Here is a 14,489-nt window from a genome sequence, read left to right on the forward strand (position 1 = left end):
ATCTGGAAAGGCCCTGTTGGGCTGTGTTTATTGGAATTTCTATACACAATAAATGAGATTTTAAATTTACATCAAAAGTCACAGAGTGAAAGGAATTGACTAAGCATTCCACTTGAATTTTTGTTAAAGCAAAGCTTTAATCAGCTTGTTTCCTTCCAGGTTAGTCTTTTTCTCAATTTCAAAAATGTTTTCTTCTAATTCAGCTGTAAGAATTACATTTTCTATAAGCAAGTAGATATAATTTCCAACAGTACTTTTGCAGCAAAGTTTGGAGCGGAGGGCCAGGTATTTTTACGAAAGGGCACGTAAGTAACTTCATTTTTCCCTGCCGGCTCTGCAACCATGCCGCTGGGAGACCCATCGGCCGGAGTAAATGACTCAAGATCACGAACTCTCACACCTCCAAATAACAGGCCAATTAAAAAGGAAAGAAAGAAAAGAACGAGCTAGACGGAGACCACAGTGAAATATTGTAAAGAGACACCCGCCGTAGGCTAATTCTAATAGCAGGCCCATTTTAAAAATCAGAACTACATCATCTCCTCCTTCCTACCCTCCCCCATTTTTATTTCCTAGGTGCTCACACCTCACCGGGGGCTCCCAAGCCCCTGCCTTCTTGGTCCGACACAGTCTTGTTTATATTTTATTGTCCAGATTTTAAGACCCAGTTTTGTCTGCATTTCTCCCTTCCTCCCACAAACACAACATCAAAATGAGATGGTTTCAAAGCGAAGCGCCGAGCCTGTCGTAAACTCATTACCTCCAGACGTCTCGCCGGCTCGATGGCTTTATGACACCTTGGCTCTTCCTGTTTTCAAAGAGCCCTAGGTATCGGGTTGGCCGCAGGGGCGGGAGTAAGCAGCACCTTCTGCCGGATCTGGGCCTTGGCTTTCCCTCCCAGCCCCCCTCTGCTTTTTCTTCAAGTCCCCTCTTTCATCAGGATCCCCCCAAACTCTGCCATTGCCCCCGCCTTCCACCCAGCCCAGGCCACACGGCGCCGCCGCCCCTCAGGACTGCAAAGGCTGTGCTGGGCCCGAACCCTCACTTACAATGACCTTCATTTTAGTCTCTGAAGGTGGCCCTCTGAGGGCCAAGCTGGGGGCTAAACAGTCACCGAAACTGAGTTGGGGGGGAGGGGGCGTTGAGAAGGGGTGGGGATAGCTGAGGAGGAGAGACTTGACCATTTCGATCTGCTAAGGTCACTTTGGGGCTCTTGAGGGTAGGGCGGAAGTTCCCAGCCTAACTGGCTCAGCCCTCCGGGAGCCGGCCAGCCTGAAGAGCTGGGGGGAGTTGCTCCCGAGTACAGAGTTGGCCTTTCCCTTGTTTAGAGAGGAGAGTGGATGGCTGGTACTTCATCAGCAGCGGGAGAGGTGGGGTGCAGTGTGCCAAAGCTCCAGCGACAGGGTGCCTGGCTTGGGGGGGGGGGGGCGTGGGCTTTGCTGGGCACTGCCCGTGAGGCTGACACTGGGCCCAGGGCACAGAGTTCGCCGAGAAGCTGGAATCAGGCTGGGGGAAAGACAGAGCAGCCAAGGGCCCCCCAGAGGCTGTGCTCTGGCTGCCTCTGCCCACACAAAGGGAGACTCAGAGGCACATCAGACAGACCTCTCAGGTGTAAGGGCTCCAGATTTTTAGCAGTGTCTCCCTCCCAGAGATGGGGGAGAAGTCCTGTGAGGGTGATATTTTGCAGAGAAAAAGAGAAAGCAGGCACACAGTGTTCAGGGCCAGCGTCTGGGCTCCATTTGATCAGGTCAGCATTTATTGGTAGGAAGCGGTAACATTTACAACTGGTCCTCAGGCAGGAGCCCGGAGGGCCTACACCCGCGGCCGGCCGCCTACGCGAGGTGAGCCCTCCCCAGGAGAGAGCGGCTCCTCCAGTGCACTGAGAATAAACCCCCGACCCACCAGAGGCCCTGGGCTCCTCTCTCGGCCTCATTTCAGGTCTCAGCGGAGGGCCCGCGGGCTCTCTGAGGGAAGAGGACTTCACTAACTGGTGGGCAACCTGGGCGGGCCCCCCACGGTTGTCGCTCTGCCTTCATTCTCAGAAGTGGGGCGCACTTGGCCCTTGCTTGAGCAGCTCTGGGGGCTAAACTACAGCACTTTTCAGAAACATAGGGGACATTTACACAAGAGAGGGCTCTTCAATCCAGCGTGCACTCACAAAATATAGCATTTCCTATGGAACCAACGGGTCAGGAAAGGGAGGGAGCGGGAAAAGGCGAAACCCCAAAGCCACTTCGTTTCTCCAACACATAAGCGAGCAAATACAGAGTCCCCCAAATACCTCACAGAGACCAACCGCACAGTCACTTCTACCTAAAAAAAAAAGGGGGGGGAGGGGGGGAATGTCCGAATCGCTGGAGAGTTTCTGGAAATCAAGCACCCACAAACAAAAAAACCCGCTGCTTTTGCAGCGCAGAGTGGTCCCGCCAGCGGCGCGCCGGGTCAGTCTCCTTTGGGGCATTTCTCCTTGCTCATCTTTTTCATTTTCATTCTACGATTCTGGAACCAGATTTTGACTTGTCTCTCTGTGAGGTTTAGAATCCTTGCCACCTCGTAGCGCCGGTCCCGGGTGAGGTACATGTTAAAGAGGAATTCCTTCTCCAGCTCTAGCGTCTGGTATTTGGTGTAGGGACAGCGCTTTTTCCGGGTGGAGCGAGCGTGGATCCAGTTTGCTGCAGGGTTGTCTACGAAGAGGGGGGTTTGGAGAAGGGGATCGAGGGCGGAGGGGAGGCAAGGAGAGACGACAGGGTGGGGGAGAGAGGTCGTTAAATTAATTTCACCAAGGATGGCCGCTTTTCACAACTTGGGGGGAATTATCATAAAAAGCCTTAATGCCCGCGCTCTGTTTACCGTACAAACCGCGCGCCTAGGGTAGGTGGTTATGGGAAGCTTTTTATGGATGCGTGTTGCTCGCCTAGGCTAGGGTAGGCGTCTAGACGTTTTTATAGGTTAGTAAAACTATCAGTTTTGCACATTCGAGCCTTACAGGTTTCAGCAATAAATCAGGGGGCAATTTCTTTTGCACTTACTTGGGTCAAGTTGCTGCTGCGGCGGCTGCGGATGCTGCTTCTCCTCCTCCTTCAGTGGGCAGCCTGGGCTGGGGTGGTCGCTGCAAGCCGAGGGCTCCGAGGAGCCGCCTGCCCCAGACCCGGACCCGATCCCTGCCCCGGGCCCGGTTCCCCCAGCCGCAGCTGCTGCCTTGTCCCGTAGGAACGAGTTGCAGGAGAACTCGGGGCCGCCGCTCCCCTGGGACTCCCGGGCCGCGGAGCACTCAGTCCGTTTGGAGGAGGAAGACGTGGAAGTGGAGGAGGAGGTGGAGGTGGCGGCGGCGGCGGCGGCGGCAGGGGTCGGGGCCGCTCCGGTTTCAGGCTTAATCCCGTAGTGGCGCCCGTTGGGTGGGCCGCTGGGGCCGGGGCTGGGACCAGGGCCCGGGCCACCTCCGCCCCCGCTGCTACCGCCTCCGCCCGCGCCGCCCGGAAAACCGGGCAGCGGCTCCATCCAGGAGCGCATGTAGCGGCCGGGCTCGGAGGCGGCGGCGGCCAGGGGCGGCGGGGGCACGTACGGGTGGTAGAGGCCGCTCATCGCCGCCGCCGCCGGGGGCTGAGCGGGCACCGCGGACCACGAGGCGGAGAACACGGCCGATTTGGGGGCAAAACTACACGAGGCAAACTCGGCGGCAGCGGCGGCCGGGCTGTCGGCCACACCTGCGGGCCTGCCCTGCGCGCCGGGCCCCGGCGGTCCAAAGCGCGCGGCGAACACCTCATCGCCCTCATGGCCTATGAGCGAGTCCACGTAGTAGTTGCTGAGGGTGCCACTGGAGGACATTTTGAGGCGCCGTGCGCTCCCACCCAAGGTTACACTGCCCGCCGCGGCGCCGCTCCCCGCCGGCGCCCGAGCCGCCGACTAGTTCGCAGGCTGCAGCTTCCACCATTGGTCGCGCGGCCCACGTGATCATATTTACCAATACCGGGAGTAAATCAGTCCGCTAAACTGGGGGCTGCTGTGATTTAAAAAATATATATATATCATCATCAACATAAACGCCGCAATTAGAGCGCGTGAGCCCGGTCCGTGCGCCCGGCTCGGTCCGGCCGGGCTCGGACAGCCGGGCAGTGGCTGGAACCACTACGCCCGACCGTGGCCGGAGGAGGCGCTGGGGACTATTTGTTCGTCTCCTCTAGTCGTCCTCGGTCCTGCAGTTCGAACCGAGACGCTGCCTCCCTAGCGCCTGGACTTCGAGCCACCGGCAGCGTGTCCAGGGCGCACCGAGCGCTTGGCCAGAGCCCGGAGCAGCCCGGGGAGCGCAGGGCGGGATGAGGCCCAAGCCAGGCCGGCCTTCCGAGGCGGCCCCCTGGCGCCCGAGGGGAGTTTTTTCCTTGTGCCTCTCTCCCTACCCAAACCCGCCCCTCCCTCCACATACCCACACACGCTCTCTCACAGCTTGTCGTGTTGTTTAAAACAGGTGGAAGACCTCTGTAATGATATTATGCCTTTCAATAAAAATTTTATGAGGTGTATTTGATTATAGATTAATGTGTCCCTAATAAAACGGACGGATGGAGCAGCTCGAGGGCCTCCTCCCCCTACCACACTCACACACGCCCGCGCAGCCACACACACCCCCGACGTGAGGCTGAGCACACGCCGCGGCCCGAAGGGTGAGCTGGGGCGGCCTGGCCCGCCGACTGGGTGCTTCGCTGGCCACCGGTGGGGCTTCTGTGTGCCCTCGGAAGTGCCGGCAGGCTGTCGAGTAGGCACCGCGAAGACAGTGGCGGCCAGGGTGCCTTGTCTTCTCCGGGGCTGCCGGAAAGGCCCTGGAAGAGAACAGGCCATAGGGCAGAACCCAAATGCTAGCGCAGGCCCGCTCCCATCCACCGCCCCAACCCTGCCTTGAAGAGGCCAGCGGGAACCGCATCTCCCCGGGGCCAGGACCGCTTCTTGTGGTTGTCCTTGGGCCACTGTCTTCTGAATTCTTCTTCTTCCTTCCCCACCCCCCCCTCCAGAGGTAAGGCTGGGCAGCCTTGAATCTGAGGGAAATGCCCATTGTCACTCCCAAATCCATGGTACAAAGCCTCGGAAGCGCCGCTGGGAGCCGAGACAAAAGCAGCCCCAGAGCAGGCGGCAGAGAATATATTCCGCACTCTACAAGTTGCTCAGAGCACCCTTGGAGGGATCCCAGCCCACCTCGAGCCCCGGAAAGGAAGGGGGTAAATGGCTACTTATGGCCTGATTGATTGCCTTTGCCAATGGCTTTCTGATTTTGTTCCAGAAGAGATGCCTTTGCCTGTAGCACGGGTTTTCCTCTGAGACACGGCCCCCTGTCAACAACTAATGGCGCTCCCCACATTGCAGGGAGGAAACGGATAAGTTAAAATTGCCCTCCTTCTCCTGCCCAACCAATGGAGGTCTGGGCAAATCTATCCCAGTGTTCCCAACCTGGCATTGACTCCGAGCCTTCTCTCTCCCGCCCCTAGGAAATGGCTCCCCTAAAGGGTTCTGTCTTGGAACTGGGGAAGGTTCTTGGTTTTCAGGAGGAGGTTTACAACCCTGAATAAATACGGAGCCTCCCACTGACTCCCTGGATGAGAACTGTAAGGCCTAGAGCCCCTCAATAGATAGTTTTATGGAGAAAAAGGAAGAAGTGAAAAGGCCGTGTTCTGTGAGGCTGCTTGAAGCTGGTGGAGAGCTTTTGCAACCACAGCACAACCTGGGGAAACGAATTCTCTGTCAGCTCTTCTCCCTTCTCCCAGGCAGCACTAGATAAGTCTGGACTCTCTCGGTGAAGGCTGGCTGGAGTTTTCCAAGCTGTGTCGGCAGCTGGAACATCGGACTTCATGGGAAGTCATGTCCATTTGCAAATTCTCTCTCAGTCACCTTTTGTACGTTTTCTTGCCTCCCAGAGACAGTGGCTCCAACCAGCATTTTGTAATTAAATAGAGAGAGCATTACCTGGGGGAAAAAAATGTCCTCCTTTAAGAAAATTTCGTGTGGGACCCTAAAAGGTAATGACTGGACATAAAATCCTTCCACAAGGAAACCAGGGCAAAGTGGGATGGGAAAACTCACCCATCCTCGGCTTCGCTGTGGCCTGGCTTGTCTTGCGCTTGGGATAGGGGTGGGGGTGAGGGAAGGGGGAGCAGAACTGGATCCGATGCAATGCTAGCTGCTGGTTGTCCTTGTTCTTGTAATGGAGGCCCGGCGGCTTCCAGGTGGGCAAGACCGCTTTCAACCTAGCCCCTGACGATGGCGTGCCAGCCAGAAATCGCCAAGACCCCACTAAAAGTATTAAAAAATAACACAACCAAAACCAAAGACAGGAAAACACACAAATGAGGTGCTGTGAAGAAAAAAGCAGCGTGGGCACAGGCTTACTTACCAGGCTCTGGTTAGAGGGGAACTCACACCCATCTAGAATTCAATTCTGTTACTACCTTGGGGAGGTGGGGGGGGGGAGGGTGGGAGAGGCGGGGAGAAGACTCCCCTTCTTCCCAACTATGAAGCCAGCACACCCAGGCTGGATTATCATTCCCCCAGCCACTGCCAAATTTTAGCGCCCTAGGCCTCCTCCAGCCTCTCCTATCTTCCTCCCCCTGCCCTCTATCACCGCCCCCTCCCCCGACTGCCCCCAAACAAGCAGTTTAACAGGAAGATAATCTCACCAAAGGCTTTCATTTCCACCGAAACATACATCCGTTTCAGAAAGCAGAGGGAGCGAACTCGTTTCCAGAGTTTATTGCATTATACATGCGACCAGAACATGCACAGAAAGGACAGGTTGCTGTTGTACTTCTACCAAACCACAGATGCACCACAAGGGAAGGCTACAAGGCGTAAGTCGTCAATATTCCATCTCACCAAGGACAATTGCTAAGTTCATTTGTGAAAAGATACATTGTAATGTGCTTTTTTAGTCCCCCTCCCCCCAAAGCTTGTGGGTTTTCGTAATCTTTTTTTAAATATATATGTAATTTAAGTACTTTAAAGTACTGGATGTATTCAAAACGCCATGAGATCATGGACTAACCACACACACAGACCTTTTGTGTTAGGAAAAACATGAAAAAGTCACATTGCTGGAGGGATGAATGGACCGATGGAGGCTGTACAGTTCCAATAAGTTAAGACCCAAATGAAAATGCGCAGTAATAGTTACCCTGCCTTACGATGAAAAAATAATAAATTACACGTGCTAGTTTTTTTTAATATATATACTCATAGGGATTACAGATCACTTGCAGCACGAACAGAATGACCCCAAAGTCACATTCTAGCAGGAAACAAAACAAAACAAAACAAAAAACAAAGAGCAATGAAGGTTTTGTTTCCGCCTTCCCAGTCCTCCAGCACTCGGCCCTGGAACGCGGTGCCCCCTCTCCGATCCTGGCCTCCGACGGGCCTGGGACCTAAGAGAAGGTGAGGTTGGCGGTCAGTTCTCGGATCCGGTTCTCTCGGCTCATCTTCTTGAGTTTCATTCGGCGGTTTTGAAACCAAATCTTGACCTGCCTGTCGGTGAGGTTAACGCTCTTACTGATCTCTAGGCGGCGCTCGCGGGTGAGGTACATATTGAACAAGAACTCTTTTTCTAATTCCAGCGTTTGGTGCTTAGTGTAAGGGCACCTCTTCTTTCTGCCACTCTTTGCAGTGAGCCAATTGCTGGTTGGAGTATCAGACTTGATTTCCTCTAACAAAATTAAAGGGAGAAGAAGAAAAAAAAATCAAGATTTTTTTTTTTCTCTCTCAGCCTGTTCAAATGTACCCTTGGCCATGACCCCGCTGGCAGCCAGGCCGCTTTGGGAAATGCTGGTATTAAACATTCCTCTTATGAGGTGGGCCCTGGAAGGGATTTGTAATTGATGCCAGATTAGTTTAAATGCCCACAACGACACGATGGAGGGTACTCTCGCCCTCGATGCTAGTAGGGTTGTCTTTCTCTCCCTCTCTCTTTTTCTCTCTCAACTTTCTGACCTGCACAAAACATTAGTACAATAGTAAACTTTCAGGATCTCCCCAGCAACGTTCTAAGTGGTCAGCTCACAACAGGGCTGGAGTGGAAGAAACAAACCACAGCCTGAACAAGACTGCCAACCCCACTGCTGCCTCACATCCCCAAGGCTGCCACCTCTTCCCCACTTCTCCTGCGCAGGCGGGGAGCCCCACAACCAGGTTTATAGTTGCCCTTCTCTTTCAAAAGATAACCAAGGAACTGAGTGCACCTTCTCCGACCTGCCTGGGCATTGAGGTACTCCCCAGAATTTCTTGAATTCTCATACCTTCTTGTCTCCACACAAAAGCATTCCCCGAGCTTCTTACTGTGGCCCACCTCTGGACACTGGGGGAGAGGCTCTGGGGCAGGGTTCCTCCTCAAAAAGCCAGAGCCCCTGGCTCTTTGCCCTAGCCCGTGCAGATTCCATTCTCCTCCCTTCAGCCTTTGCCCCCTTTGCAAATGGATTGCAAAGCTTGCGGCACTTTCCCCAGACAAAGCCAAGGTTACCCAGCCCCGCAGAGGTAGGGAGCCCTGTTCCCCAGCCCAAGCGCCAATCAGCCCAGTCACCTCGTTCCCATTGCCGCCCCCAAGCTCGCAGGATGCGGGGTGCACACACTTGAACACGAACACGGTGTCTTGGACCACCTTAAAATCATCATTGGGTGAAAGGCAAAGCTGGGACTGCAAATCTGAGCGGGAGAAAGGAGGTTCTGGGGCCGTGTTTACGAGCCGCAGGTCTCATTTGCCCTCTTTTGTTGCATTTCAGGTCTAGCTCAGGAAAAATAAACCCGGCAAGCCCTTCCTCTGCCCAGACGCCATCAGCGTGGGGCCAGGACTAGCCAGGAGGGCCAGGGCAGCCGGGGAGAAGCTGGGACCTTCTCGAGACTGAGACTGCCCCTCTAAAAGCCGGGAGGAGCAGCACCTGCCAGTCGGGCCCCGCCTCAGCTGCCCCGGCTCGACGCTGGGCACCCAGGCGCTCCCTCTCTGCCGGGTTCCCGGGCTGCACGCCCCGCTGGGGTGGCAACTTGCTCATACCGACCTTTGCTTTCCTTCTCCTGTACTTCGGGACTGGACACGGAGACCTCAGCCAGGCAGCTCCTTTCTTCCGGAAGGCCGCCCTTGGCCTCGGGGCTCTCCACCTGGGAGACTTTGGTGGGCTCCTGGCCGCTCACAGGCTCGTTCATCTTCTTTTCCATCTGCAGCTGGGCGGCCGAGAGCTGCGGCTTGGCCGCGCCGCGAGGGTTGAGCTGGAGCATGACTGTGGAGCTGCCTTCGGGGCTGTTATTGTACTCTTGGGTTTTCCCGGTGGCGTAGGTCTGACTCAGTCTAAAATATCCAGGGACAGGAACCTCGGGGTTCTCAACGGGACAGGACTCAGGGACCAGCCTCTGGTACGAAGGGACCTCAGCAGAAATGAGTTTGTTGCGCTTATCAGAATACATGCAGCAATTGGATTCTTCCTTAATGTTGGTGGTGAAGGAGCAAGTGGGGACTTGCTGTGTAACAGGTTGCTCTATTCGACAAGATCTGTTCGGGTCTGTCCAACTGTCTACTTGAGGTATATAAGGATGCACATTCATACCCATATTTTGGTGGTTCACTTCTCTTTTGGCCAGAGACGGGAGCAGTCCACAGGTTTGCATTCCATAGGTCCCCATGTCTGCGCTAGGTGGTGGCATGTACATGCTGGCGCTGCTCGAATAAAAACTGTCACTCCTGCAGGCACTGATCAAGGAATCTACTAAAAAAGTATTAGCAGCAGGAGAGCTGTTGGGAAAGGACATTTTGGGGAGGAATTTGAAGAAGAGAGATTGTGTCCTTTGTAGGCTGACATCTCTAGGAAAACATTCCCCGTGTAATTGTGGATGCCTCTGCCGACCACATGACAACCAAGCCAATGAGATTTGAAAATGGCCTTGAGCCGCAGCCTCCTCGCAGGTCACGTGCTCCAGAGCCCGGCCGGCCGGCCGCGTAAGCACGGACAACAGCGACATCTACTACGCGCCCGTGATAGTGCGCGCTGGAGACAACCGGCCCAGCGCTCTCCGTCGCCCGCCAGCCTCCCCGGGGCTCGTTCGGCCGGCCAGCCCCACTCGCGTCCCCCCGCTCCGGCGGCCGGGCCCCGCTGGCGGAAGGAAAGTCTCGGCCAGAGGGGCCTCCGGGAGGACACGCGCGGGGAGGGAAGCCGCAGTGCCGTGGCGCCAGCTCACAGAAGCATTCCCCGCACACACCCAGGCAGAACGCGCCCCAGAGCCGGGGCACGGGCGGGGGGTGGGTGCCCGGCTGGTTCAGTTTCTCCCGGGCAGCCTGGGAAGGTGAGTCGGATTCCCCGGGCTCTGCGACACCCCACCCCAGGGAGCCACAGTAAAGATCTCTCACGCAAAGACGCGGCCAAGTTACGGTGGGGAGCGGAGGCGAGAAGAGCCGCGAGGGCTAAGAGGCCAAGCAGCTGGCCAGCCCGGAGCCCCGAGGACCGGCCGGCTCTGGCGCTGTCCATTCCCTCCTCCGGCCCGAGGGAGATGCGGGCTCCCGGCCCCTCCGCGCCCCAGTGGGCTCTCCGAGCCTTGGAGCCTTCGGCAGTCGGAGGAACCACACCCCGACCTCTGCGGCCGGGCCGCTGGGAGCTTTCAGCCCGGAGACAATCCCTCGCCAGCAGCGGGCTATCCTGGAAAGCGTCCCTCCGGTTCCCAGCGGGAGAACGAAACCGAGGTTTCCCTCCCCACACACCCTGATAATAATGAGCAAAGAGGAAGGAAGGGAGGGAGAAAGAAAATAATTTTTTGCAAGGAAAGGGGAAAACTCTCGCCCACAGACTCCAGAAGTTTTGGAAAACTGACTGGGCCGAGTAGCAGACAGAGAGAGATGCAAAGGTGTCATTTGGTTCTTCTGCAAAGAAAAATATGTTTTCCTTTTATGGATTTTGTAAAAGCATTGGTTTCTGACAAGTGCAAGGTACAAAAGGTTGTGGAATTTATTAATACATATTAAGAAGAATCAGGGCGATCAATAAAATTCTCATCTACATTCTTGGGCTACTTGGTAATTTTCTTGCTTCTGAAGGTTTTTAAAGAGTTATACCCGCTGTTGCCACACACGGGAAGATATTTTATTAACAAATCAATCGAGACTTTGTAAAGGATAAGATTAATAGTTAAGATTTAGCATAATGGCGTTCGCTTTATGAATTATTGAAAATTATACTATTGATTTTTCCCCTTCGCTACTAACCAAGAAGGTCAATTTTTGTTTTAACACAAATCGTCAAATATTAAAAGCTATACTTTTGTCAGAAGTTGAGTTTTATAGTTTTGGACAATTCCTAAAATTATTTGACACCGGTCTGCTTGGGTAAGGGGAGGGAGAAAAAAAGGAGGTGGGAGAACCTTAGTCCTCTGTTTCCTTTGGTGACGGAAAGTTCTATAAAGAGGATTTGGTCTGGGGTTGTGGTCGAGCTCATTAAAGAACAACCACCATCACCACCATGGAAACTCAGAGTTTTATGAGAAACTTCTCCAACAACTTCCTTTCTTGTTCTCTGGTTGCAGGCGGGTGAGCCGCCCTTCGGAAGCCCCGGCCTCGGGGCAGCAGCGGGGAGCTTTAACCTTGATTTCCAAAGGCTTGCCCTAGGCGAGGGGCCGGGCCAGGGCACAGGAGCCGTCCTCGGGCTTCCCAGATCCCCTTCCCAGCATCTGAGAGAGGAAAAGGGCCCCAGAAACCCTGATTGGGAACCAGTTTCTCTCGGTCCGGGAAGGCGTCTGTGTTTTCTTCTCTCCACACTCGCCTTGTGCGGGCTGGCCTTGGATTTCAGGCCCAGAGACTGAACTTGTGGGCAAATTGGGTTTCCGCCTCAGCAGAACATTTCTTTGGAGCCCGATGCTCATTAACGCGTCTCAGCATTCTTGGGGAACTAGGAGCCTGCTCACTCCTTCACAAAAACCTTTTCCAATAAACCCTTTGTCCCCCCTCCCCAAAAGGAATCTCCCCTGGCCTGGTGGAAACAGGCGCTGAACATTATTTTCGGCCTTGGGACCACTTTGCCTGTCCCCTCTAAGTGCCCTCGCCCAAACAATAACCCCTTTTAAAAAACTCCACGGTGGCAATGAGACAGACCTTTTAAACCTTTACGCAGCTGTTCAAATACAACATCATTGTCAGGTTAAAAGCCTGGCGCCTCTAACTGCTCCGGCTGCGGGATGCCGGCTGGCGAAGCCCGGGGTTTAAACATTACCTTTCCGCAGGGGTGGCTGATTTTAAGCTTGAGGATGGGGAGGTGGCGGTGAGGAAAGCAGGAGGAAAAAAAAAAAATCCAACTTTTCACTCTAGCCTGCTACAGTCCTGTTCAAAGCTAACAGCCGCTGACCATCACCCCCAAAATGGTTTTATCACAAGGTGGAGATCATGATCCCGGCCACGGTTAAGCGTGCCCAAGGCTGGACAAAGTGCCCGCTGCACACACTCTCGGCAGGCATCCTGACGCCAGCCTGGCGCTCCAGGACTGTCGTCCCTTTGCATCTCAGCCAGGGGAGCTGCCTGGAACTCGGATGTCCAATTCTCCCTATCCCACTCGTGAGACAAGACTGTTTAATCTAATCGGGAATTTTATGCCCATCAAATGCCCTTTCATAATCTTTATTTATACACGAAGAAAACATTAGGCGAAAACCCAGCAATTCCTTGCGGAGCGGGTAGGTCTAGCGGTGAGCCAAAACAAACAAGATCTGCCTTCCGAATTTGGGGGCCTTTCTGTTTCAACTCTCAGTGGCTTGGGGCTCTAAGTCACCCCCGCACTGGAAGCTTTAAATAGGTCCTCTTCGTTCACAGAAAACGTGTATCAGATATAATTTTGAATCTATTATCACAAAATTCTATTTCATTCTTTCTCAAATATCTGCCTTCAGACCAGTTCCTTGAGGCCAGAGACTCCAGTGTTTCAGGGCGATTTTATCATAAAAATTGAGCAAAATAGAAAGAATACAGGAGGATGATCTGGACCTGGGAGGATGGAACATCTGGCTAAGACTCTAAAGCTAACTAACATGGGGCAAATGGAATGAAAAGGCAGTGGCTTTCGGGGCCAGCCTGTATTTTGCTTACGAGTATTTAATGTAGGTCCATAGCTGCTGTTTTCGATCATCTTTAGATCAGTTGGAGCAGTTACCATTAATAATAAATCAATATCGTGCTATAAAGGAGATGAATATCCATATTTGTGCGGAGACATCCTTCTCCCTGGCACAGCTCTTCCCAGAGAAAAATTAATAGGGTCGCTTTAGCAAGAAATTAGCATTTGTAATCAAGAAGTGGCTTGCATCTGCGCTCCTCTGTCACCAGGAAGAAGAGCAGTGACCCTGGGCCTGAGTAGACCTGGGGACTCCTAGGTTCACCCTGAATTCGGGCCCTGAGTGGCCTCAGGGCTGTGTCACTCTTTGGGGGCAGAGCGGATGGGGACAAATTTTAAAGGCTTCTTCCCCAGGGAGCCCCTCCGGGTTGCACTGTGCACCTCCCAGGCAACGTGAAAAGCAATCTGGGGGGCAAGTGGGGAGGCTGTGGAAGCCACCACCACCTCAATGAAGAGTGTGTGGAGATTGTGCAAAAAGGCTGGCCGCTGGGGAGCCTCTTTCCGTTACAGACACAAAAGACTCCTACTTGGCTCATTTTCCCTCCACTTCAGGATCTGAGACCTCGGTGACTCAAGATACATGGCCACACTCCACGAGCGCCACCGGCTCTGAACAGTCAGGAGGGGTTGGCTCTGCAGCCCCCCTAAGTCCTGGTCCGATCCTCTGTCCTTTTTCAGGCCCATGTAGGGCGCTGCTGGTAGGAAGGGAACTGCGGACTGCCGAGTACCCGTTGTCTGAGGAAGGCTGCCAGCCAAGGCCAAGAGACCCCCGCCCCCGAAAGGCCACGTGCACCCCCGCTGCAGCTGCCTAAAGAGGAACACAACGACATTTGGGGAGGAGAGTTCTCGCCCCACCTGGACTGAGGCCCAGGTCAGGCTCCGAGAAATGTCGCTTCACGATACCGACCCGCAGTCAGACAGACAGGAGTCAGGGGTGCCCGCGGGGAACACCTATGCCTCTGGCTGACGCCGCACTTGGGGGCTCGTGGCGCCCCAGCCTCCACTGAAGCCGATGCCGGCTCCCAGGGGTGGACCCAGGGCCTTTGGTCTAGGGTCTGGAGAAAGGAGAGAGAGCCGAAGAGGCCAGCACTAATTCTGGGGGATGGAGGCGCTTCACAATGAACTTCGGGAAAGAAGGCATAGCCACCTTCCCTTAGAACGGCCCAGGTCCTGCAGCCCTCCCTTCTGGAACCTCCCTTTTGGACAAGGATGGTGACAGAGGCCCTCCCCAAAGTCAGGGGCTTTGCAAAAGGGGGATGGGGCACAAGGAGGACACGCAGCAAGAAAACCGCTTCCAAGAGCTGGTGCCAAAATCAAACTCCGTGCTCAAGGCCAGCAGGCGGCTGGGAAGAATGTCCAGGATTCTGTCAAAGGCAAAGCTCGTTT

General features: G+C 54.5%; 2 protein-coding genes across 2 annotated transcripts; both read right to left on the reverse strand.

Moving 5' to 3' along the window:
* Positions 1-1,734: 1,734 nt before the first annotated feature.
* On the reverse strand, positions 1,735-4,132 carry HOXD9 (homeobox D9). Its single transcript, XM_047871282.1, has 2 exons — positions 3,030-4,132; positions 1,735-2,684 (listed from the first exon to the last, which is right to left on the reverse strand). The coding sequence occupies exons 1-2, from the start codon at positions 3,823-3,825 to the stop codon at positions 2,443-2,445; spliced, it is 1,038 nt and encodes a 345-aa protein (XP_047727238.1). The 5' UTR covers positions 3,826-4,132; the 3' UTR covers positions 1,735-2,442.
* A 2,585-nt stretch (positions 4,133-6,717) lies between these two features.
* HOXD10 (homeobox D10) lies at positions 6,718-9,978 on the reverse strand. Its single transcript, XM_047873425.1, has 2 exons — positions 9,024-9,978; positions 6,718-7,681 (listed from the first exon to the last, which is right to left on the reverse strand). Exons 1-2 carry the CDS (start codon positions 9,976-9,978, stop codon positions 7,404-7,406), a joined length of 1,233 nt encoding a protein of 410 aa, XP_047729381.1. The 3' UTR covers positions 6,718-7,403.
* Positions 9,979-14,489: the final 4,511 nt, after the last annotated feature.

This window comes from Prionailurus viverrinus, chromosome C1 (genome assembly GCF_022837055.1).
Source record: "Prionailurus viverrinus isolate Anna chromosome C1, UM_Priviv_1.0, whole genome shotgun sequence".
Taxonomy (NCBI): domain Eukaryota; kingdom Metazoa; phylum Chordata; class Mammalia; order Carnivora; family Felidae; genus Prionailurus; species Prionailurus viverrinus.

Bases quoted from the DNA above. Each gene is read 5' to 3' on its own strand.
- HOXD9 (XM_047871282.1), bottom strand. From the start codon at position 3,825: ATGTCCTCCAGTGGCACCCTCAGCAACTACTACGTGGACTCGCTCATA. The intron at 2,685-3,029 runs GTAAGTGCAAAA...CCCTCTTCGTAG, and splicing joins GCAGCAGCAACTTGACCCAA to ACAACCCTGCAGCAAACTGG.
- HOXD10 (XM_047873425.1), bottom strand. From the start codon at position 9,978: ATGTCGCTGTTGTCCGTGCTTACGCGGCCGGCCGGCCGGGCTCTGGAG. The intron at 7,682-9,023 runs GTCGGTATGAGC...TAATTTTGTTAG, and splicing joins ACAGGAGAAGGAAAGCAAAG to AGGAAATCAAGTCTGATACT.